Source organism: Pleuronectes platessa, chromosome 22 (genome assembly GCF_947347685.1).
Source record: "Pleuronectes platessa chromosome 22, fPlePla1.1, whole genome shotgun sequence".
Classification (NCBI taxonomy): Eukaryota; Metazoa; Chordata; class Actinopteri; order Pleuronectiformes; family Pleuronectidae; genus Pleuronectes; species Pleuronectes platessa.
The window spans coordinates 18897216-18920676 of NC_070647.1; the positions used below are offsets into that span (position 1 = coordinate 18897216).

The following is a 23461-nucleotide window of genomic DNA, read 5'->3' on the forward strand; positions in this document are numbered from 1 at the left end:
ATACAATTTGTAAATGAAAGCAAAAATATTTGTAGTAGTGTACATAAATTAAGTAGCCTGTATATTTTACTGCAGTAAAGTGGTAATTATGTGAGCCTATACAAGCGATGCATTGGATATATATTACTACTCTGCATACTTATTATTTGACTACTTATTATTCTTCTTCCGTATAAATGTCGTCCCGTTTCTTCTCCTGCAGGTTTTGTCGTACAAACACAAAAAACACATAAAAACGTGCAGCCATGTCGGGAATGGTGTGCGATGTTTTTACTGGGAAATGAATGGGAGTCAAGGTCTCTCGCCCATTTAGAGCGAGAGTGCAGCAGGACAGATTTTCTCTCGAAGCCAAAAATGAATGTTTCCATAAAGTTATCAAATCAAAACATAGAAAACTCGTTAGCTCGCAGAAATGTCCCAATGAAATCTATCAGCGCTGGTTCCACGTGTTTTACTTTAGTTCTCTGTTGCTTCTCTTCATTGGTTCTAATGATTTTTTATCTGCATCCAATCAGAACGCTTTTTGGAAACTTCCTCCTCCGCACTTATAACTTCTGTCGCTTAGCGACGCTCTGATGTCATCGGTTTGATCTCCAGGTGGAGGCGAGACATCGTCATGACAACATCGTGCTGCAGGTTACTGACTCTGCCACAGGATTTATAGGTGTGAACCAGGTGTGAACCCGGTGTGAACCAGGTGTGAATTTATATATATATATATTTATATATATATATTTATATATATATAAATATATATATAAATTATAGCCACGGAGGAGGAAGTTTCCAAAAGCTTTCTGATTGGACGCAGATAAATAAATGTCCCAGCGTGAAAGAGGAGTCAGGACTCGTTCACACCTGGTTCACACCGGGTTCACACCGGGTTCACACCGGGTTCACACCCGGTTCACACTCGGTTCACACCTGGTTCACACCTGGTCCACACCTGGTTCACACCTCGTTCACACCTGGTTCACACCTCGTTCACACCTGGTTCACACCTGGTTCACACCGGGTTCACACCTGGTTCACACCGGGTTCACACCTGGTTCAGAGCTTCACTCTTCAGTCCTGAACATCAGGTGTGAACGGTTCCTCAGAGCAGAAGAGGAGTTCCTAACCAATCACAGGAAGTATAGACAGAATGAAACAATAGAAGAAGAAGAAGAAGAAGAAGAAGAAGAAGAAGCTGCTTCACCTCTGACGATATGTTGTTTGAACCAAGAAGTCGTTCATTCGTACAACACGTCCACGTCAGACGCTGTCTACAAACCAATCAGAGTCAAGTATAGGTAGACTCCGCCCACGCTCGTGTGCCAGACACATTTATTTTGTCCCTAAACTACGAAGCAAAGATTAATCTTCAGAATCTCAGAGAAACGTCATAAGACAAAAAAAAAACTAGGATTCATGATAAATGATTTTCATCAAAGCTGCTTGTTTTTGATTTGATAAAATAACAGATGTTATGTTTTCTTGTTGGATGAACTTGGTCTCCTGATGAGAAAGAGCTTCTCTATGAACGGAGGCTGAAGATGAGACCTTGACATGAATGTGAATATTAACGGTTCACAGAACAAAATTATCTACGTGGGAGAATAAAGAGGTTTCTATAGATAGAGTCTGAAGAGCCTGAGGCTTCTCTGCTGCGACTTCATCATCATCATTGTTAGCGATGAAGACGACTGATGCTCAATGAAGCAGAAGAAGAAGAACATGTTTCATCATCAGTCAGAGAGAAAACACGCCAACAGGAAGTAAAGTCATGGATTCATAATCAAATCTACAGAGAGAAAGTTATTGCTCATATTTTATAAGAATCCAAGAACAAAATCATAATTTATGGTCGTATTAAAAAAATAGTCCTGATTAAATCTTCTGATTTTTAAGATCATGTGAATAAATGTGAAAGGAAAAATGTCACATTAATTTGTAGTGTCTTGTGTGTAGTGTGTAGTACGTACTGTTTAGTGTGTTGTGTGTAGTGTGTAGTGTGTAGTGTGTAGTGTATTGTGTGTAGTAGGTAGTGTATTGTGTGTAGTGTGTAATGTTTAGTGTGTAGTGTGTAGTGTATTGTGTGTAGTGTGTGTAGTGTTTAGTGTGTTGTGTGTAGTGTATTGTTTGTAGTGTGTGTAGTGTGTAGTGTGTAGTGTCTTGTGTGTAGTGTGTGTATTGTGTAGAGTGTAGTGTGTAGTGTTTAGTCTGTAGTGGGTAGTGGGTAGTGTTTAGTGTCTTGTGTGTAGTGTATTGTGCATAGTGCGTAGTGCGTTGTGTGTTGTGTGTTGTGTGTTGTGTATCATTTGTGTGATCTTCTCGGACGAACACACAAACACATCCTTGATAAGTTGGTCGTGATGACCTTGTGTTTCCTGAGGAAATGACCTGAACCTGCAGGGGGCGCTGTCCTGAGCCGCTCATGGAATGGTTCAGGTGCTGTGTGTCCTCAGGGACACAGAGGACGGGGGACAGGCCTGACTCGGCAGCTTCCTGTCACAGATTAATGTTCTGACCTCAGCAGCAGCAGCGGAGACGACTCCCAACAAATTCATGATCATTAGCTTCTGTCTCCTGCAGCCATGTCCCCCCTTCACCAGGAGACAACAGGACGGGGACACACACCTGCTGAGAAGGAGACGCCAGGTTGACTCTGGTTCCTCAAGGACTCGAGGAACTTCATCAAGAACCTTCAAATCTCCGTCAGAGTTTCTCTTCATGTCTTCAAACCTCGACTGAAAGATCTAAAAGTATTTTTGAAAAGCTCCTGGATCTTTACGATCTAGAAACGTTCTCTGCATCTCAGAGCCGCTGAGCTGCTTCAGAAACATCTACATCTTTAACCATGATCCATTACAGTCTACATGAGGGACCTGGAACATCCTCAAGGACTCCTACCTCCTTGGCCGTCTCCTCAAGGACATCTGGACCTTCTCAGAGACCTCGCTGTCTCCCACATGGTAGAGCTCTCGGAGATCTGCTCGTTGGCCTTAAACCACCTCAAGGTAAGTGAAGCCTTCTTGAATGTTCTCATCCACCAGGACGTCAAGAACCTCCTGAAGGACCTCTGTGAAACATGAAGAACCTCCACGTGGTTGCTGACACCAGTTTTTGTAAAGAGGAATATAGAGAAAACATGAGGCAAACATGGAGGAAACATGGAGGAAACATCAAGGAAACATGGAGGAAACATACAGGAAACATGGAGGAAACATGGAGGAAACATACAGGAAACATGGAGGAAACATGGAGGAAACATACAGGAAACATGGAGGCAAACATGAAGGAAACATGGAGGAAACACGGAGGAAACATACAGGAAACATGGAGGAAACATGGAGGAAACATGGAGGAAACATGCAGCAAACATACAGGAAACATCAAGGAAACATGGAGGAAACACGGAGGAAACATGGAAGAAACATGAGGCAAACATACAGGAAACACGGAGGAAACATAGAAGAACCCAGAGGAAACGCAGAGGAAACAGATTGTTTTATGATTTCTCTGACTTCCTGTTTGATCTTGTGACAGTTTGTATTTTTTGTCTTGATGAATCTTTTTTATTTCTTCAAACGTCTCGAGGCTGATTTTAAATCATGTTCGATCGCCCCTCTGTGACAGAGAGAGAGAAACTGCTGAAGTCGATGTGAGACTTCCTCAGATGTAACGATAGAATAAAGTATTTGTAAAATACAAAACTACAGTAGTTTATTTTGATACACTCACAAGTAGGGTATTCTACATTTTATTTTGAAATACATTTGGATGTATATTTGAACTTTGAACTTGAAGGAGGTTTAACTGATCTGAATATTCAAGCCATGATTAATCAATAATCAATAACATGATCAGAGATTTTCAACAGAGACAGATGGTTGCTAACGTCACATATCGTACCACACTCTGACGGCATATTTTTCAGCTTGATAGAATTTATCGTTGCAGCCATTTTACCCATAATGCACCAGTGTCTTGTCGCTGCTTTTGTTGCGTGAATTATTAAGAATCACTGGAAGCAGCGACATAATTTATATTTTATTACGTTAATAATTGTCAGGATGAATAATGGATGAGATTTACCTTCAGAGTTTATTTTTAACACACAAACTTACACACTCACACTCACCCACTTACACCCACTCACACATACACACACACTTAACCCCCCCCCCCTTCCTTTATGACCATGATAGAAAACAATCTTTTCTCCCATGACTATAAATAGAAAGAGAGGCGGGGCAGAGAGAGGGGGGGGGGGGGGACATTTAATGTGGTTTCGTCTAAGAGCTGCAGCAGAAAAAAACACAAACACAAACACAAACCTGTTTGTGTATAAATGGTAAAGGTAAAGGGTTTTGTATTTATATCGAGCTTTTCTAGTGTTGATGACTCAAAGCTCTTTACAGTTTTACATTCATCCATTCACACACACATTCACACACACATTCACACACTGCATCTATTCACAGCACTTTGTTGTTCTATGAGGGGGGGCCATTCGGGGTTCAGCATCTTGCCCAAGGACACTTCGGCATGCAGATGGGTCAGACTGGGGATCGAACTGCCGAGCTTCAGGTTGGAGGACGACCACTCTACCCCTCAGCCACAGCCCCTTCTCCGTGTCTTAGTCCCTGATGGACAGACTGATGATGTCACACATCCAGCATCTACTGCTAGTTATAATACTACAGTTAGTTTGGAAACATTAATTCAGCATAATTGTAGGAAATCTTTTATTGTGAAAATTATTCAATAACTTCACTGTCATACTGTGCATCTGGAGCCGAATGTTTAATGTAATTTTGTTGAGAATAAACAGTACTTCAGTGACGTTATTGAATATTTTTGTAACATCTCTTTTCAGTTGTTGCCACTCGTCTCACAACTCGTCCACAGAGACAAAGTTCTGTGTGCAGCTCGGAGGACGACTGGTATCGATGAAAACGGGTTTGTAGCCGGTTGTCCAGGTTATTACGGCGGGAAAGAGGCGGCGTCTGTGTTTTAACGTTTCTCTTACGATTTATTGATCCGAGTAATCTGACTTCCGGGTCACAGAAATCATACAAATTAAATTTCAAAATAAAGTTCGGCCCGTGACCCGTTTTTTTCATTTCCTAGTTTCAATCTGAGCAAAATATCCGAACTAGGAAAAACAAACGTTATTCATTTTTTAGTATAAGTTATAAACATTAATAACAGAATAATGACTTGTTTTTAAATTCTGTTTTTGGTTTTCTAATTGAACATAAAAAGAACACACACACACACACACAGCTCTGTTGATGTTTTATTTATTTTAATTAATTTTATATCATGTTATGATGTCACTTGTTCATCTTATCATCACAATGAACCTGAAAAATGTATAAACAAACAAAGAAATGCAAAGTAACTTGATGTAAAGTAACTTGAAGTAAAGTGACGTTTGTTTTTCTCTAGAAACAGATCATTAAATGTTTATTTATAATTATTGTGAATTATAAATAAAATCAGTTTGTATAAATGTTGGTTTAGTTTGAGGACAGACGAAGAGGAGAAGCACCTGCACGCATCTCCAGCTCTACTGCACAAAAAACCCTCTGGGGGGGACGGGCGTCCTCTGGCTGAAGGACATGTCCTTCACACAAGACAAAGCACGAGGGCGGAGCTTTGTTACTGCAAATCAAAGACATGATGAGGTGTGAAGGACTGATGGTGTCTGAGGGAAACTGCCTGTGTCCGTCCACCTCCACTGTGTCCGTCCACTTCCATTCTGTCCCTCCACCTTCAGAGTGTCCGTCCACCTTCAGATTGTCTGTCCACACAAAGTTTGTAGAGACAATGTCATGAGACATTCAAGGTCCAAGTGATGAGTTGAGTCAAGTCGAGCTGACAAATGATGGCTTCCTGATTTGTGGAGTACTTTGGAGTACTCTAGTACTTTGGAGTACTGTAGTACTGTAGAGTACTGTACTGTGTAATTCTAAGTCTGAAGTTCTGGTCGTTCTCGGAGGAAGTGACAAACCGAGGTGAACAGACACGAACACTGGAGGGTGGCGCCGCCCTGGTGGCTGTCTGTTGCAGCAGCTCTCGCTCAATCTTCCTTAACTTAACTCTCCATTACTTATCTTATCTCTTCTTAACTTAACTTATCTCTTTTTTACTTAACTAATCTCTCCTTTACTTAACTTAACTCTCCTTTACTTTACTTATCTCTTCTTACCTTAACTTATCTCTTCTTTACTTACCTTAACTCATCTTTACTTAACTTATCTCTTTTTTATTAAACTAATCTCTTCTTTACTTATCTTATCTCTTCTTACCTTAACTTATCTCTTCATTACTTACCTTAACTCATCTTTACTTAACTTATCTCTTCCTTACTTAACTTCTCATCTTTACTTAACTTATCTCTTCTTACCTTAACTTATCTCTTCATTACTTACCTTAACTCATCTTTACTTAACTTATCTCTTTTTTACTTAACTTACCTCTTCTTTACTTATCTTATTTCTTCTTTACTTAACTTATCTCTTCTTTACTTAACTTAACTCATCTTTACTTTACTTTACTTTACTTATCTCATCTTACTTTACATGTAATTAACTCCTCAGGTCTTAATTGGCTCGTTATAACGTCATCATCAGCTGATCAGGAGGTGACTTTTACCTCTGACCCCCCCACACCTCCATAAACAGGAAGCTGCACTCAAACTTATTATCATCATTATTGTAATAATAATAATTATTACTATTATATAAACTGGTCAAAAAGAGAAACAAGTTTTTGTCCGCGTGAAGGCGACAGATACAGACACGCCCCCTTACCAGAGAGAGAGAGAGAGAGAGAGAGAGAGAGAGCAGAGGTAGGAACGTGTCTCTCTATCTCTGTTCCCCCCTCTCCCAGTCGCTCTCGCTCTCTCTCTCTCTCTCTCTCGCTCTCTCTCTCTCTCCAGCAGCACCTGAGTGTGATCACACCTCCTCAGTCTCCTCGTCTTTCCAGCTGAACATCTTCTCCTGCTGAGGTTCAGCTCGGTTCGGTTCTGACTGGATCGGTGAGGACCCGAAGCAGCGGCGGAGAGAACCCGCGGGTTGCTGCGGACGCCGGGAGACTCCATTGGGCAGAACCGGGGGCAGCGAGCCTGCAGCGGGTCTGTAGCAGCTCCGTGACCCGGTGCGGATCCGGATCATCCGGAGCTTGCAGCTGCAGGATCCGGGTTCTACCTGAGACCCGGTCCTGAAGCTTCTGAGAATCCGGATTCTTGAACCTCTTCTCTGGTTTTACGCATCGATTTCGTGCGTAAAGTTGATTTTCTCCCGGAGGAACTCGGTGCGTTGGTTCCATTTGTGTTCCGGTTCTGTGTGTCCTCTCCACCTGGAGGTGCTGTCGGTGTCCCGCTGCTCTGACCCCCGGTACCTCCGCAGAGGTCCAGCCGCAGCATGGCAGCGGGAGCGCCGTGGCTGCCCTTCGCTCGCGCGGCGGCCATCGGCTGGATGCCGGTGGCGAGTGCACCGATGCCGGTGCCGCCGCCGGAGAAGCGGCGCGGACGGACGGGACTGATCGTCCTGAACGTGAGCGGAACAAAGTTCCAGACGTGGCCGGACACGCTGGAGCGGTACCCGGACACGCTGCTGGGCTCCACCGAGAGAGACTTCTTCTTCCTCGAGGAGAGCAACGAGTTCTTCTTCGACCGCGACCCGGACATCTTCCGCCACATCCTCAACTTCTACCGCACCGGGAAGCTGCACTTCCCGCGGCAGGAGTGCATCTCCGCGTACGACGAGGAGCTGGCGTTCTTCGGCATCATCCCGGAGATCATCGGGGACTGCTGCTACGAGGAGTACAAGGACCGGCACCGGGAGGACCAGGAGCGGATCCAGGACGACGTGGAGATGGAGCAGAGCCGCGAGCTCGTGTCCGTGGACCTGAGCTTCAGAGAGACCATGTGGCGCGCGTTCGAGAACCCGCACACATCCACCATGGCGCTGGTCCTCTACTACGTCACCGGCTTCTTCATCGCGGTGTCGGTGATGGCCAACGTGGCGGAGACGGTTCCGTGCGGCGCGGCGCCGAACCGCGTCCGGCAGGTCTCTTGCGGGGAGCGGTACGCGCTCGCGTTCTTCTGCTTGGACACCGCGTGCGTCATGATCTTCACCGTGGAGTACGTGCTGCGCCTCCTGGTGGCGCCGAGCCGCTACAAGTTCGTAAAAAGCGTGATGAGCATCATCGACGTGGTGGCCATCATGCCGTATTACATTGGCCTCGTCATGACGGACAACGAGGACGTGAGCGGTGCTTTCGTCACGCTGCGTGTCTTCCGGGTGTTCCGGATCTTCAAGTTCTCGCGACACTCTGCCGGACTTCGCATCCTGGGCTACACGCTGAAGAGCTGCGCGTCAGAACTCGGCTTCCTGCTCTTCTCCCTCACCATGGCCATCATCATCTTCGCCACCGTCATGTTCTACGCAGAGAAAGGATCCAGCGACAGCAAGTTCACCAGCATCCCGGCCGCCTTCTGGTACACCATCGTCACCATGACCACGCTGGGGTAGGTGATGCTGATGGTGCGGGTTTTGGGGCGTGGCTCAGAAAGTGGGCGTGGCGATCTGATGATGAAGAGACATTTTCCGTCTTGATTTAAACTTTGTCAGATTTTCTCTGGTTTTAGTTTCAGACGTTTGTTTAAGTTTTCGATAAAGTTTTACACAAGTAAAAATTTCTTTCAGACAGGTGAGTGAGGCCTGTGTGTGTGTTGTGTGTTTGTTTGACTGAGTGTGAGTGATTGTGTGAATGTGTGTGTGTGTGTTTGTGTGACTTTTACCTAAATATCAACAGAAAACATCTGAAGCTCCAAAATCCAATTGAAGCAGCAGCGTAGAAATATCTGTTGTTTCCTGATTCCTGACTAACTGGACTGGACCATCAGCTCGGACTCACACACTCACTCCGATAGGAAAACACTGAAGTCACAACATGAAGTCGTCTCCTCCCTGTGGTTACATAACATGAGGGGGGGGGGGGGGGGGGTCATGTTACTGCTCACGAGTACAAACACACATTCATTATTTAGTCAAATGAGTTTTGTGTGACACATGTTGGTCAGGTGACACACGTTGGTCAGGTGACACAGGTTGGTCAGGTGACACACGTTGGTCAGGTGACACAGGTTGGTCAGGTGACACACGTTGGTCATGTGACAGGTCTCAGACCCAGCATGCCGATGTGTGTCCTGCCATGAAGGGCGATGTCGGGTGGTCCTCACAGACTTCTATAGAAACATCCAGTGGACGAGGGACAGACCGCTGCTCGTCTTCATCGACAGGTTCATGAAACCAGGAGGTGGATTTTAAACGTCGTTAAACAGTTCAGCTGTTTTCAGTTTAAGTCAAAACTTTATTCAGATCATAAATTGATCTTTTGAACATATTCTATAATTTCTGCTCCTGAACTTTTCATTATGTCTTCGTCATAGTTTTTATCTGGTTAACTTGTCCAACATGTGACCTGCGCCTCCACACGACCCTTCGTCCCCTGTGGTCCCGCCCTCTCGAGGAACACGGCCTCGGGGGCGTGTCCTGCTCCTCGATCTGAGATCAGGTTTCATTCTGCTCGCTGTGACCTGATCTCCAGTCAGTCGACCACGAGGGGATCCGGTGACAGCACATGTGACTGTCTTCACCTGCACACCACGTGACCTGTGGCCCCTCCCCTTGTCCACCTGCACGAACACTCTGCTGCAACGTGAGGACAAACGTCTTCGCTGTACGTCTGTCATGTGACCAGGAAACTAATGCACCTGTGACGTCACTGAGGCTCATGGGTAATGTAGTATTTACATCATGATGACAGACACATGATCTTCACGTGTTCGTTCTCACACGTGAGGATCTTACAGGACCTCAGACAGTAGAATAACATACCATGTTGTCGTGTCATGTTGTGTTGTATCATGTGGTTGGGTGTCATGTTGTGTTGTATGATTCATAAAGTGTCTCTGTTTGATCAGTTAGAAACACTAACGACCTGCAGAGAAGAAAACTCAATTAGTTACCATGGAGACAGCATGGACCAGAGCTTGTTAAGTCGAATGTGTGTGTGTGTGTGTGTGTGTGTGTGTGTGTGTGTGTGTGTGTGTGTGTGTGTGTGTGTGTGTGTGTGTGTGTTTCCATTGAATCTAGTGGAACATTGAACCTGCTGCTGTTCATATGATGTTTCCTGATGTTAATCCGTGTGATGATGAACTCAAACAGATACACAGACCAGGTTCTCTCTGGAGAACCAGGACTCACAGTCAGACCAGGTTCTCTCTGGAGAACCAGGACTCACAGTCAGACCAGGTTATCTCTGGAGAACCAGGACTCACAGTCAGACCAGGGTCAAACATCTGGATCATCCTGATGAACCTGCTGACACCAACATGACCTCAGAGAAGAAGAAGATTCACTCACACACCCACACACATATACTTACATTGAGCACATAGAGGATGAATCTGGAGAAGTCAGATAAAATAAACAACATCAGTTACTTGTGTGTGTGTGTGGGGGGGGGGGGGGTCGCGAGTGTGTGTGTGTGTCGTTGTGAGTGTGTGTGTTTTTGTGTGGGGGGGGGATGTATGTATGTGTGTGTGTGTTTGTGTGTGTGTGTGGAGGGGGGGGGGGTCGTGAGTGTGTGTGTGTTTGTGTGGGGGGGGGATGTATGTATGTGTGTGTGTGTTTGTGTGTGTGTGTGTGGAGGGGGGGGGGTCGTGAGTGTGTGTGTGTTTGTGTGGGGGGGGGATGTATGTATGTGTGTGTGTGTTTGTGTGTGTGTGGGGGGGGGGGGGTCGTTGTGAGTGTGAGTGTATGTGTGTGTGTGTGTGTTATATGATCTGTTTGTCCCTGAGCGTAATTACAGCAGCAGGTGTGGAGCTGAGACTCACCTTGTTTCTACATAACAGACAGATAGAGTGACACACACACACAAAGTAATATACAAAGTAACACAAACAATTAGTATCGTTCCATCAGACTGAAACATCATCTGTCTATAGATCATAAATGTGCAGCGACGACAGTAATCAGCTGATCTGAAACGAGAGAAAAGCTCTGTAACATAAGATATTAATGTATAATTAATAATAAATATAAAATTAAATGGATGGGAATTCATAAAAATCTAATTATAGGTCACAGAAGAGATGAAAGCTGCAGTCATGATAAACTGATCTATTAAATGAATCTAGTTTCTGTTTGATATGTGACTATGGGAACATGTTTACATTCACTAGAGGACTGAATGAGTGTGTGGCTGTGTGCGTGTGTTAGTGTGTGTGTGTGTGTGTGTGTGTGTGTGTGTGTGTGTGTGTGTGTGTGTGTGTGTGTGAGAGAGTGTGTGTGAGAGTATGTGTGTGTGTGTGTGTGTGTGAGAGAGAGTGTGTGTGAGAGTGTGTGTCTGTGTGTGTGTGTGTGTGTGTGTGTCTGACTGATATGTGGGGAACATCAGTGAATGAATGTTTATGAGGCGGAAGTGAAGCTTTGGCTCCCTCGTTGGGATGACGACGGAACTGCAGCTTAAATCATTATAAACATGTTGAGAATCAGTCGCCTGAAAACTGACTAATAAAGTTTTTTATTGATATAAAAAATTTAACTGTGCGAATTAAAAATAAATTATGAACTTACAGGGAATCTTTATTTATTATTCATGATGATTCCTTGTAAACACAAACAATCAAATTCACTATTTAAGTTTATTTACGAAACAGTTTATAATCATTTCAACAAATGAAAATATGTTTAACACCAATAGTTACTTGTATTGTATTGTATTATATTATATTACACTATAGTATATTATACAATAGATAGTATTGTATATAATATAATATCAAATCAAATCATATTATATTGTGTTATATTATATTATATTATAGTTTATTTTATCATAGAGAGTATTGTATATGATATGATATTCTGGGACTCCTGATTCTCTCTGTACTGTTGGCTTGGATCTCAGGGTTGAGTGTCTAACTCCTCCTCTTCCTGTCAGGTACGGTGACATGGTTCCGCAGACGATCATGGGGAAGATCTTCGGTTCCGTCTGTTCTCTGAGCGGAGTTCTGGTCATCGCTCTGCCCGTCCCCGTCATCGTGTCCAACTTCAGCAAATTCTACCTCCAGAGTCAGAGATCGGAGAAGAGACGCGCTCAGAAGGTGGGACCCTGAACGCACCATGACGTCACACACACACACACACACACACACACAGATTTTAAAGGGACAGTTCACTGAAAAATGAAAAGTTTTTATTTTAAATGTCTCTGATATCTTCCGACGAGGTGCATTCAGGGACTGTCGGACATGCTAACGTAGCCTAGCTTAGCCACTTGTGGTGGACCTGGACTCACTCTGTGGTCATGTGACTTCTGTTTGTGAAGGTGTCAAAGGAGGCGGGACAAGCACTGGTGTGTAAAATCAACCATGACTACGAAGTTCACCAACATCACCTGCTGCAGTGTCTGGAGAAGACCACAGTGAGTTTACACAACACAAACACACATCACACCACTGAAAAATACACACAACACACACTTTCCTTTGGTGTGTGTTGCTGTTGGCCTGATTGACACTGTCTGCTAGGTGTCATCACTAAAGTCTCAAATCGTACACATAGTGGTTGTCGTACGATGTAAAGATTTATTGTCGGTGCCTCACGTTAAACCTCCCTCTCCTGCGACGTTCCTCAGAACCACCAGTTTGTGGAGGAGAAGATGTACCATGAGAGCTGCAGGGAGGTGACGCTGGTGAAGCAGGTTTCCCGTTCTTCCTCCATCTTGTCCTCACCTCACAGCCTCACGTCCTGCTGCGCCCGCAGGAAGAAGAACTTCAACGTTCCAAACTCCAACATGTCTGTGGCTCTGCAGAGCAGCTTCCAGGAGCTGAGCACCATCCAGATCAGTGAGAGGCCGAGAGTTGTCAGGTAAATAATCACGTGATCTGAGGAGGACATTACTGGAAAACCACGTTTCATCAGGAGTCACTGAGACGGTTCTGAAGAGATCTCAGGAAGTTCCCTATGAAGGCTGTGGAGATCTCAGAAGGTTCCAGGAGTCATTGAGAAGGTTTCAGTTGACCTTGAGGAAACTCTTTGTCCCAGGATTCTTAGAAGATGTATCATAAGTCCTAATGTGCTTATGGTGTCTTCAAAACGATTTTGGGCTCATTGAGGATTCTGCAGAGATTCTTAACAAACTATTCGGTGGCCATGGGAATCTTCGGGAAATTCATTAGGAGGTTTGAGATTGTCCAAAGGTCTAGAGTTCTTGATAGGTCTATGAAGATCATTGAAGAGATCTCTGGGTGTGAAAGCAAAGGGATGTAAAAGCCTTAGCGAGATGTTTGACGGTCTTGAGGAGGTCTTAGAGGAACTTGAGGAAGAGGTTCTTGATGAGGCTCTACTTATCATCAAAACGGTGAAGGGAATCTTGAAAAGGTTCTTGAAGAGACTCCCGGTCTTCTTGAGTCCCTGTCCAGGTCACATGGGACTTTTGTCCTGAGAGGATCCTCACATGTGACTCTCTGAGCTTCATGGTTAATAACGTTTCTTTGGTCTCGAGTGAAGAACAGGATGTTGCTCCTTGTTAACATCTAAGAGACAAATATGAAACAAATGAAATGTGATGATCGATGATATTTTTCTTAGCTTCTAGTTGAGATGTTACTGATCCTGTTGCTACGGTAAGGTATTGTTTAATAAAGTCTGAATTGCGTGTCAGAGACAGCTGGTAGCCAATCAGAGAGCAGTAAATCATCTATGGTGTACAAGGAAATATAATAATGTATTTAGTTTTTACTGAAGATGAATGTTTGTCTCTGTGAGTTTATTCAGATAAAACTTTAAACTAAATAAAAGTGAGTGCAACAGGATGAGTCGCTGACTGGTTTATAAACAGCAGGGATCATGTGACAGGAATCCAGAGAATGTCCAGCTGTGGGAACAGAAACATCTGGAAACTACGTCTCCACACACTGAAACTTTACCGTGAAAAACTTTATTTAAACTCACTGATCTGACACAGACAAACATGATTCTAAAAGAAAACAAACACAGAGTCTCAGGAACATGATCCTCGATCTGTCACATTAACACAAGCTTCACTTTAAAGGTGTCCCACTGCTCGACTGCCCCCCCCCCAGGGGCCAGCGTGACGCCACCTGGAGAGAACCGGTACTGCAGTCCGTCGTCTGATGATGGTGCAGACATTAAAATAAGGATTATTTAAAATATTGATCTGCAGGTTATTTTCATCATCAATCAGCTCTTTAAACATGAATATCTCTGACTCACTGATAAAGTTACACCATTGGTCAACTGCATGTCATGTGACTAGCCACAGTTTGTTGGAGTCTTTCGATTGGCCGTTGCTCTTGAACTAAATCGAAAACTGCAAATAAGTTCTGAAGTTTGATGTTTGCTGACGACATTCACCTTAACGTCCGCGTGTTCTTAAAAGTTCTTCTACCGATGAAACTTTTGAGAGAATCCTCGTGTCAGTGACTCTGAACATGTTTTACTAAATCAAGATCCATATTTGTGTTTCTTCTCTCGTAGTCGTTCCAGTCTGAACGCAAATTTCGAGGAGACAGTTCCTTTGAACTGCGACCAGGCGCACATCACCGCCGCCGTCATCAGCTCGCCAACGCCGGCTGGCACCAAGCCGGCTGGCACCAAGCCGGCTGGCACCAAGCCGGCTGGCACCAAGCCGGGTGGCGACGGATCAACCGGCTCGACCAACGACTCCCAGGGAAACATCGTGGGGGTGTCAGCGCTCTAGATAGCTCCTCCCCCCTCCAACATGGACAAATGATCTAGCCAGCAGAAGGACGACAGGTTAGGTGTCCACACTGGAAGTCACTGGTCGGCTCAACGTCCTCCAGGCAGAGGAGAACGTGAACCTGAACGCACTCGGCTGACTCCACCTCCGATCACCCAGCAGCGCAGAACAGAGGAGAAATCCTAGCACGGCTGATCAATTATCTTTTTCTGATATTAAATCGTTATAGTTGTTATTTTCTGATTCATTCGATTTATGTCTCGAAATTCAAGCCCCATTTTGGGAAGTTCGCCGTTAACCATCGTAACATATGTGAGCTAGCATAGCACAAAGAAACTGCTAGCCTCTCTCGACCATTCAAACCTAACCAAAGAAAAAGTCTCTCTCTTCCTCGTCACTGGAACGATGATGATTCTAACACGTGGTTCGTCCTCAATGTCTCAGACTCGTTATCTGACAAAGGACTCAAATGTCTTCCACAGTCAAAAAACATCTCTTTTTCTAGTCATTTGAAAGATGATCATAATCAAATATGTAAAATCTGAAAGTTTGAAATCTTGTTAAATCAGATTCATCTGTTTCAGTCTCAGGAGAAAATACCTGAAAACAGGAAGTCACTGTCACGAGCTTCATTCCTAACATGGAGCAAAAGTCTAGAGGTTCCTAATGAACGGGATTGATTCTATTATTATAAGAATACATATATTAACTGTTTTATCATACGTTTAAAACAATAAATATGTGGTTGTGAAAATTGAGCGTAATAATTAAATATGAAACTTTGAAATAAACATTTTGTTATTTCATGTATACATCAATCCATTTAAATTCCAAATTTGATATTTAATCTTTTTACATTTTTATTTGTGTTTATTTAAGTTTAATTCTACTATTTATTATTTTTTTATATTAATTTATTGACATTTTAATAAAGTCATATGTATTTTTGTTTTTATTTATGTGTAAGTTGTTTCTAAAACTTTCTCAATATTTGATTGATTCAAAAAGTGGATTTAATCATGTTCCATATGTAAAACAGTTCTGGATCAGGGCCTTAATGTGTTAATGTTAATGTTTTAACTAATTAACATGTTTGCGTGTTAATAACAATGAATTGGGTTTCACTGTTCAGAGTCAGTGTGTCTGTGTGTGTGTCTGTGTGTGTGTTAGTTTATGTGGCGCAGCCGACGGTCTTCCACTCTGATCAACACAAGCAACAACATATACGTCAACACAATCATCAACACAAAAAACCCAATTATCAACACAAACCTTTGCACAAACGTCATCACAAAAAGTCTTAGTTTTATGGTTCAGGGGCAAGTATATTTGAATTTGAAAGGAGACATTCTATTTGTTTTAATTGATGCTCGGGGGGGGGGGCGAGAACGGAGGTACCCCACATGACAGGAGGGCCTGATGAATGAGTGAACAGATGAATGAGTGAACATGTGAATGAGTGAACATGTGAATGAGTGAAAGTCTTTTAAATGAGATCTGTTTTTATATTGAGTCTCAATCTTCAGTCGTTGTCCTCAGAGGTTGAACCAGGTCACTTTTCTCTCAGACTCAAACCATGTGACCTTCTGAGTTTTTCGACGTCACATCTTTATAAAATAAGACAAACGATCTCAGCTGATCACGTTCGATCGAGCCGATTCAAATTTGTTCACAGAACAAACGATTTATCAGATAATATTTGTGGACGACTGAAATCGGAAGAAGTTTCACTTTGAACAACTAAATCTCGTCTCACAGCCGGAATGTGAAATGACAGATTCTTCGTTGTTTCTTTTTTAAATGATAAACGCTGGAGTTTTTCGGGTCAAAGCTGAAAGGCCCGAGGTCGCAGCCCGGTCACCGTTACAGCTCCACACAAATGTTATAAATGTCAGAAACTGAATCATGCAAACATCATATTTCTGTCTTTTTCAGTGGGAATCAGGAAGAAAGTATAAAAACTGGCTTGTTGATTTTTGATTATATTATTATTATGATGATGATGATTACGTGCACATGTGCTGTCGTTGTTCTTTGGTGTGAATCACATCTTGTTTTATTAAATCAGGTGCTGTGTGTTAGTGGAGTGCAAATAAAACATGGTCCCATGTAAACACTAAACACGTCTGAGTGTTCAATTCAGACCCTGAAACTCACAGCCCACCAGAAACTGTGTGTGACAGTCACTGTTACTGAAGTCTTCTATTTCAGGTCCTAATTTCATTGTTTTTAAGTTTTGAATTCAGTTTGGAAATGTTAACATTTCTAGTAAATTTGATATATTATTGTTCTACAATTTTATATTTCAGATTCTTCACAGTCAAAATATTTTATCTTAAATTATGTGTCTGAATTGAATCAACAAACTCTAACCTGAATTCATGACATCATTATTTAAACTTATTTCACATTAATATTTGCATGTTTATTTATTATTCATTGGATTTTGTCAATACATTTTCAATTATGTTTCCCTGTAGTTGATCTCTAAACAGTCTGAAATGAAATTAAACCTCGGAAACTTTCAAACTTTGTTTTATTTTCCAGTGAGAAAAATAACTCAGACACAAAAGTATGAAACATCAACATCACACATGTTCACATATAAAACACAAATCTGCTGATCCCTCACATGGGAACAGCTCAGGTTCTAGAGAACGTCTTGAGAACAGTTGTGGTTCCATCAAGCTTCATGTTCATGTTCAATAAGGAGCCACGATCTGTCCTGGTTCCTACGAATCAGCTCAGGTTCACTTTAAAGGGACAATGTTTCTGTCTTTGTTCCAGCGTGTTCCTGACGTGTTCCTGACGTGTTCCTGACGTGTTCCTGACGTGTTCCTGATGTCTTCACAACGTGTTCCTGACGTGTTCCTGACGTGTTCCTGACGTGTTCCTGACGTGTTCCTGACGTGTTCCTGATGTCTTCACAACGTGTTCCTGACGTGTTCCTGACATGTTCCTGACGTGTTCCTGATGTCTTCACAACGTGTTCCTGACGTGTTCCTGACGTGTTCCTGATGTCTTCACAACGTGTTCCTGACGTGTTCCTGACGTGTTCCTGATGTCTTCACAACGTGTTCCTGACGTGTTCCTGATGTCTTCACAACGTGTTCCTGACGTGTTCCTGACGTGTTCCTGACGTCTTCACAACGTGTTCCTGACGTGTTCTTGACGTCTTCACAACGTGTTCCTGACGTGTTCCTGACGTGTTCCTGACGTGTTCCTGACATGTTCCTGATGTCTTCACAACGTGTTCCTGACATGTTCCTGACATGTTCCTGACGTGTTCCTGACATGTTCCTGATGTCTTCACAACGTGTTCCTGACGTGTTCCTGATGTCTTCACAACGTGTTCCTGACGTGTTCCTGACGTGTTCCTGACGTCTTCACAACGTGTTCCTGACGTGTTCTTGACGTCTTCACAACGTGTTCCTGACGTGTTCCTGACGTGTTCCTGACGTGTTCCTGACATGTTCCTGATGTCTTCACAACGTGTTCCTGACGTGTTCCTGATGTGTTCCTGACGTGTTCCTGATATCTTCACAACGTGTTCCTGACGTGTTCCTGACGTGTTCCTGACGTGTTCCTGACGTGTTCCTGACGTGTTCCTGACATGTTCCTGATGTCTTCACAACGTGTTCCTGACGTGTTCCTGACGTGTTCCTGACGTGTTCCTGACGTGTTCCTGATATCTTCACAACGTGTTCCTGACTTGAAATTTCACTGCTATTTAATTTCTCATTGTTTTTTACGTTTTTTTTCCACGTCATGTTTTCCTCAGTTTCTGCTTGGTCCTCTGATGATGTCACATGTTTACACGTCTCAGACATGAACCCGGAGAGCGTCCTGCTTGTCCACACGGCTACGACAGGCACTCCATCTCAAACTGGTGTTCCTTCGGCGTGGAGGCAGCGGACATGTTAGTCTGGTTACTGCCTGAACCTGAGGCTCCATGCGTCACAGTGTCGGGGCCGGAGTCCATCGGGGGTGCCATGGAGTCCAGGTCTGGAGACTTTCGTCCATAATAAAGCGCCCAGAGCAGCGTGAGGGTGAGCGCCATGGCCAGGATCTGAGCCACGCCGATGGACACGCCCAGGAAACGCAGCGCCTGCAACTGCTTCGTCCCACGAATGAAACCGTAGATCTTTGGACCACAGCCCTGGAACACACCAGCGACACACACAGTCAGTTTGAACCTCGACCTCTGTGAACATGTGACATGTCTCTACCAATGAGAGGCGGCCAGGTCTCACCTCTTGGTAGAGGTCACTCAGGTCGTGGTAGTGGGCGTGGCGAGCGCAGCCTGGATACTGATTGGAGCAGCAGGAGTCAGGAGGCCACTCCATCTCTGTCATCTCCAGCCAATCAGTGAAGTACATCACTCCACAGCATTTAAACTGGTTAACACACACAGGTCACATGACTACTGGTCATCTGTGTGTGTGTGTGTGTGTGTGTGTGTGTGTGTGTGTGTGTGTGTGTGTGTGTGTGTGTGTGTGTGTGTGTGTGTGTGTATGTGTGTGTGTGTGTGTGTGTGTGTGTGTTACCTGTGTCTGGAAGCTGTTCCAGGTGTGTGTGAGCCACTGGTATCTCTGCAGGCCGTAGTTTGACATCCGAGACTTGAGACTGATCATATCAGAGCGCTGCACTGATGGCTGCACACACACACACACACACACACACACACACACACACACACACACACACACACACAGAGTCAACTTTAACAGGTGAGTTGTCATGACCCCCCCCCCTTATCAGTCCTGATGATGGATTATCATGAAGCCCCGCCCCTCCTGATAACAATCTGTCCTCACTACAATACCCACAATCCCCTGCAGGCAGGTGAGGCAGTGAGCTCAGATAACACACACACTGATCAAACAGTTCTGTGTGTGTGGGGGTGGTGGTGGGGGGGGGGGAGGGGGTGCGTGTGTAAGAGGATATTCAGACATGTTTCACATTTCATGTTATTTTTAGTTTCAGTTTGTATCAGCAGCTGCTCACACACCAACACACAGTTTACTACACGCTAACACACAACACACTCTTCTACAAAGATAAAGTTTGAAATTTGAATATAATTATGCGGCAGTCTGCAGTTTATTTAAAGCTAGGTGTTATTTACTGTGTACAGACCCGGGGGGTGCTATAGAGTTTTCTCACCTGGTCATACGTCCACACGGCGCTGGCCAGTTCAACGCAGAAGATCACCAGCAGACTGCACAGGTACTGAAACACACACTCAGGTTAATATGACATGATACGTGTGGTGGAAAGTAATTTGACCTAATGCACTCGAATGCGATACAGGATAATGTAATGTTATTAATGTTTTCCCATCATGCTCTCTGGTTGTCCCGACAGCTCGTCTTTCAGGGACAGGCCGAGGAGACGATCTCCTCCCACACGTATACACACCTGGCCCCTGGCCCCGCCCCCTCAGGCCACAGCCGACAGGTGACCTGGATCACACCCAGCCCTGTTGTCCTGCTGACAGTGACGTGTGTGTGTGTGGGGGGGGGGGGACCTACCCAGGAGAGCAGCAGCAGGTTGCACCTGAGCGCTCCACAGTATCCCACCATCGCCACGATGATGAGGAAGCAGCACACGGCGATGATGACGGGATGAACAGCTGGAGAGTACGTGAGGACGGCCGCTTCCTCCAGCCTGCACACACACATACGTGTTCACCTCTGACCTGTGTCAGACTAACGTGTCAGGCTAACGTGTAAGATGCAAATGCGTGCAGCAACAGACAGTAAAAATACTTCAGTACAGTAGTACTAGTAAATGTACTTAGTAGCTTTCTACCAGTAGTGCGACGTGTTTATGTGTCGTCACACCGCTTGAGCCTCCCCCCCACCAGGTGTCGCTGTGTCACCTGACTCACCTGGTGTGAGCCGTCAGCGTCAGGACGGTGTTCAGAGCGTCTCGGATCCACGCGGCCACTCCCAACACACACGCTGACATCAGCTGAACACACACACACAAATAAACACACACAGAGAAAAACAGATCAGTTTCTGCTGCCTACAAATAACATGTCGGAATGTGAGACACACACACACACACCCCTAAGCCTCACACACACACAAACCCCTAAACCTCAAACACACACACAGACACACACAACCTACTTTCACTTCAGACTTCAATCAACACTATTTCACGTTAAAGCAGCAGTTTGATGAAAATGAGTTTCCTCTATCTTTCCCACTCCTCTGTGGGGGGGGGTTCAGGTGAGTGGGACTGTGCTGTCAGCGTGTGGATACAAATATTGTAAATATAAATGAATATATTTGGGCTTGGTCACATCAGCTCAGATTCTATTTCATTTGTCAGTCATCAGGGGAAACGTGGCCCTTGTGTCCCCTTCAGCCGCGGTCTAGGTCCGAGCTTTACTTTACTTTACTTTACTTTACTTTACTTTACTTTACTTTAATTTACTTTACTTTACTTTACTTTACTTTACTTTACTTTACTTTACAAGCTCTGTTCGATAGACCCTGTTTCTTTTAGACAAAAAGCCCAATAGAATGAATGTATATCGTTATAAGACAATTAACTCTTGAATTAATAACCACGTGTGGCTGCAGAGGGCGCTGTTCATCTATGCAAACTATAAGGTGACTTTGACCTTTGACCCTTCAGATCTTTTTATATATGCTTCAACAAATAAAAACATGAAGTTCAGTCATCAAACGTAAAGATTAACATGTGTGATGTTTCACATGTAAAATGTTCTGATAATATACTGAATTCATCACATGATAACAGCTGGAATCATGTCACATGTCAAACAGTTTCACATGTGACTCTGGTTACTAAACATTCACTGAAGATGAAGATGATGATGGTATTAACAACAGTGATGAAGATGAAGGTCTCACCCAGAAGAGCACGTTGAGTGCGTACAGCAGACACCTCAGACATCTCACCGCGTCCTCACGAGCCATCCCGATGGCATCATGCTTCCCAGGCTCAAGCCTCGTGGGGGGGGTTCACCGTCCGAGGACACTTCAACAACAGGTGGTTCACAAATCACTCAGCGCCAAACTCACACCTGATTCTGGACTGATCTGGATTCTGCAGAACTACAGAACTACACTCACCTCAGACAAGGACCAAAACCAGAGTCCAGACACAGTCCAGAGTCCAGCTGAGACCAGAGACCAGGACCAGACAGAGACCAGAGTCCAGCTGAGACCAGAGACCAGACGCTGACAAAGACCAGAGTCCAGACAGAGTCCAGAGTCAAGCTGAGAACAGAGACCAGGACCAGACAGAGACCAGAGTCCAGCTGAGACCAGAGACCAGACGCTGACAAAGACCAGAGTCCAGACAGAGTCCAGAGTCAAGCTGAGACCAGAGACCAGGACCAGACAGAGACCAGAGTCCAGCTGAGACCAGAGACCAGACGCTGACAAAGACCAGAGTCCAGACAGAGTCCAGAGTCCGGCTGAGACTAGGACCAGAAGCTGACAAAGACCAGAGTCCAGCTGAGACCAGAGACCAGACGCTGACAAAGACCAGAGTCCAGACAGAGTCCAGAGTCCGGCTGAGACTAGGACCAGAAGCTCACAAAGACCAGAGTCCAGACAGAGTCCAGGGTCCAGCTGAGACTAGGACCAGACAGATACCAGAGTCCAGCTGAGACCAGAGACAAGAGTCCAGACCGAGTCCAGAGTCCAGCTGAGACCAGAGACAAGAGTCCAGACCGAGTCCAGAGTCCAGCTAGGTCGTCAGCAGCTGATTTAAATCCTCAGTGACCTGCTTTAAAACCAGATCTGTGTCTCTGAGGACTGAGACAGGGACCTGAAGCAGAACTACAACTGTTCAACTGTCTCCTGCTGCTGCTTCTTCTTTCTCGTCACTAATTAAACTCTCTGAGTAGCAGCTCCTCTCTCTCTCTCTCTCTCTCTCTCTCTCTCTCTCTCTCTCTCTCTCTCTCTCTCTCTCTGTGTCCTCCCTCCCTCTCCGGTCCTGGGGGAGGACAGAGGAATGTGTCCGCCTCCAGCTTCAGACTCGGGGTCACAGACGTCATGAAGCTGAGGACAGGACACAGACACGTGGAGGCCTCTGGTGGCTGCAAGGACTACTGTCTGCATACTTTTGGCCATATAGTCAATTTGATCTATATAATTTGTGACGTGTGGTTGCAGAAAACTATTTCATTAGAACTTAATTCTGTCTGATTCATAGTATAAATTTAAATGGTTAACTTAAATATATTTACCTGAACACAAGCCACACCCACACACAGGTGTATAATAAAAAGTCTTAATTGTTTTGTTGCAGTCAAACAGGAGAATGAATAAATGAATAACCTCAATCATGTTCTTCACTAATTAATGTTTTAACTGATCTGAAGTTTAGAAAGAAGAGTTTTATTCCTCAGGATAAAATCATCGAAACCAACACAGGTTTTTAAGGTTCTGATCTAATCTCCTTAAAACAAACGAATTATTTAGTGACATAAAGTTCAGTAATATGATGTATTATCATTCAATATACCCAATATATAATATATGACATACCCTTGTTAGCTTACTGTTCATTAAGCATAACATTTGACATAAACACTTTTAAATATCTGATTGTTTTATTCTAAATGTTATTTTTGTTTAAAATTAGAATATCATAATTAAATGATTTAAATAAAATCATT

At 44.2% G+C, this 23461-nt stretch overlaps 2 protein-coding genes across 2 annotated transcripts; one reads left to right on the forward strand and one right to left on the reverse strand.

Moving 5' to 3' along the window:
• Positions 1-7415: 7415 nt before the first annotated feature.
• Positions 7416-14790, forward strand: kcnd2 (potassium voltage-gated channel, Shal-related subfamily, member 2). The gene is made up of 5 exons (XM_053415487.1): positions 7416-8524; positions 12007-12169; positions 12394-12489; positions 12703-12935; positions 14568-14790. The coding sequence occupies exons 1-5, from the start codon at positions 7416-7418 to the stop codon at positions 14788-14790; spliced, it is 1824 nt and encodes a 607-aa protein (XP_053271462.1).
• Positions 14791-17309: 2519 nt separating this feature from the next.
• On the reverse strand, positions 17310-22720 carry tspan12 (tetraspanin 12). The gene is made up of 8 exons (XM_053415488.1): positions 21906-22720; positions 21684-21810; positions 20684-20766; positions 20325-20460; positions 19957-20022; positions 19338-19445; positions 19044-19187; positions 17310-18949 (listed from the first exon to the last, which is right to left on the reverse strand). The coding sequence occupies exons 2-8, from the start codon at positions 21747-21749 to the stop codon at positions 18653-18655; spliced, it is 900 nt and encodes a 299-aa protein (XP_053271463.1). The 5' UTR covers positions 21750-21810; positions 21906-22720; the 3' UTR covers positions 17310-18652.
• Positions 22721-23461: the final 741 nt, after the last annotated feature.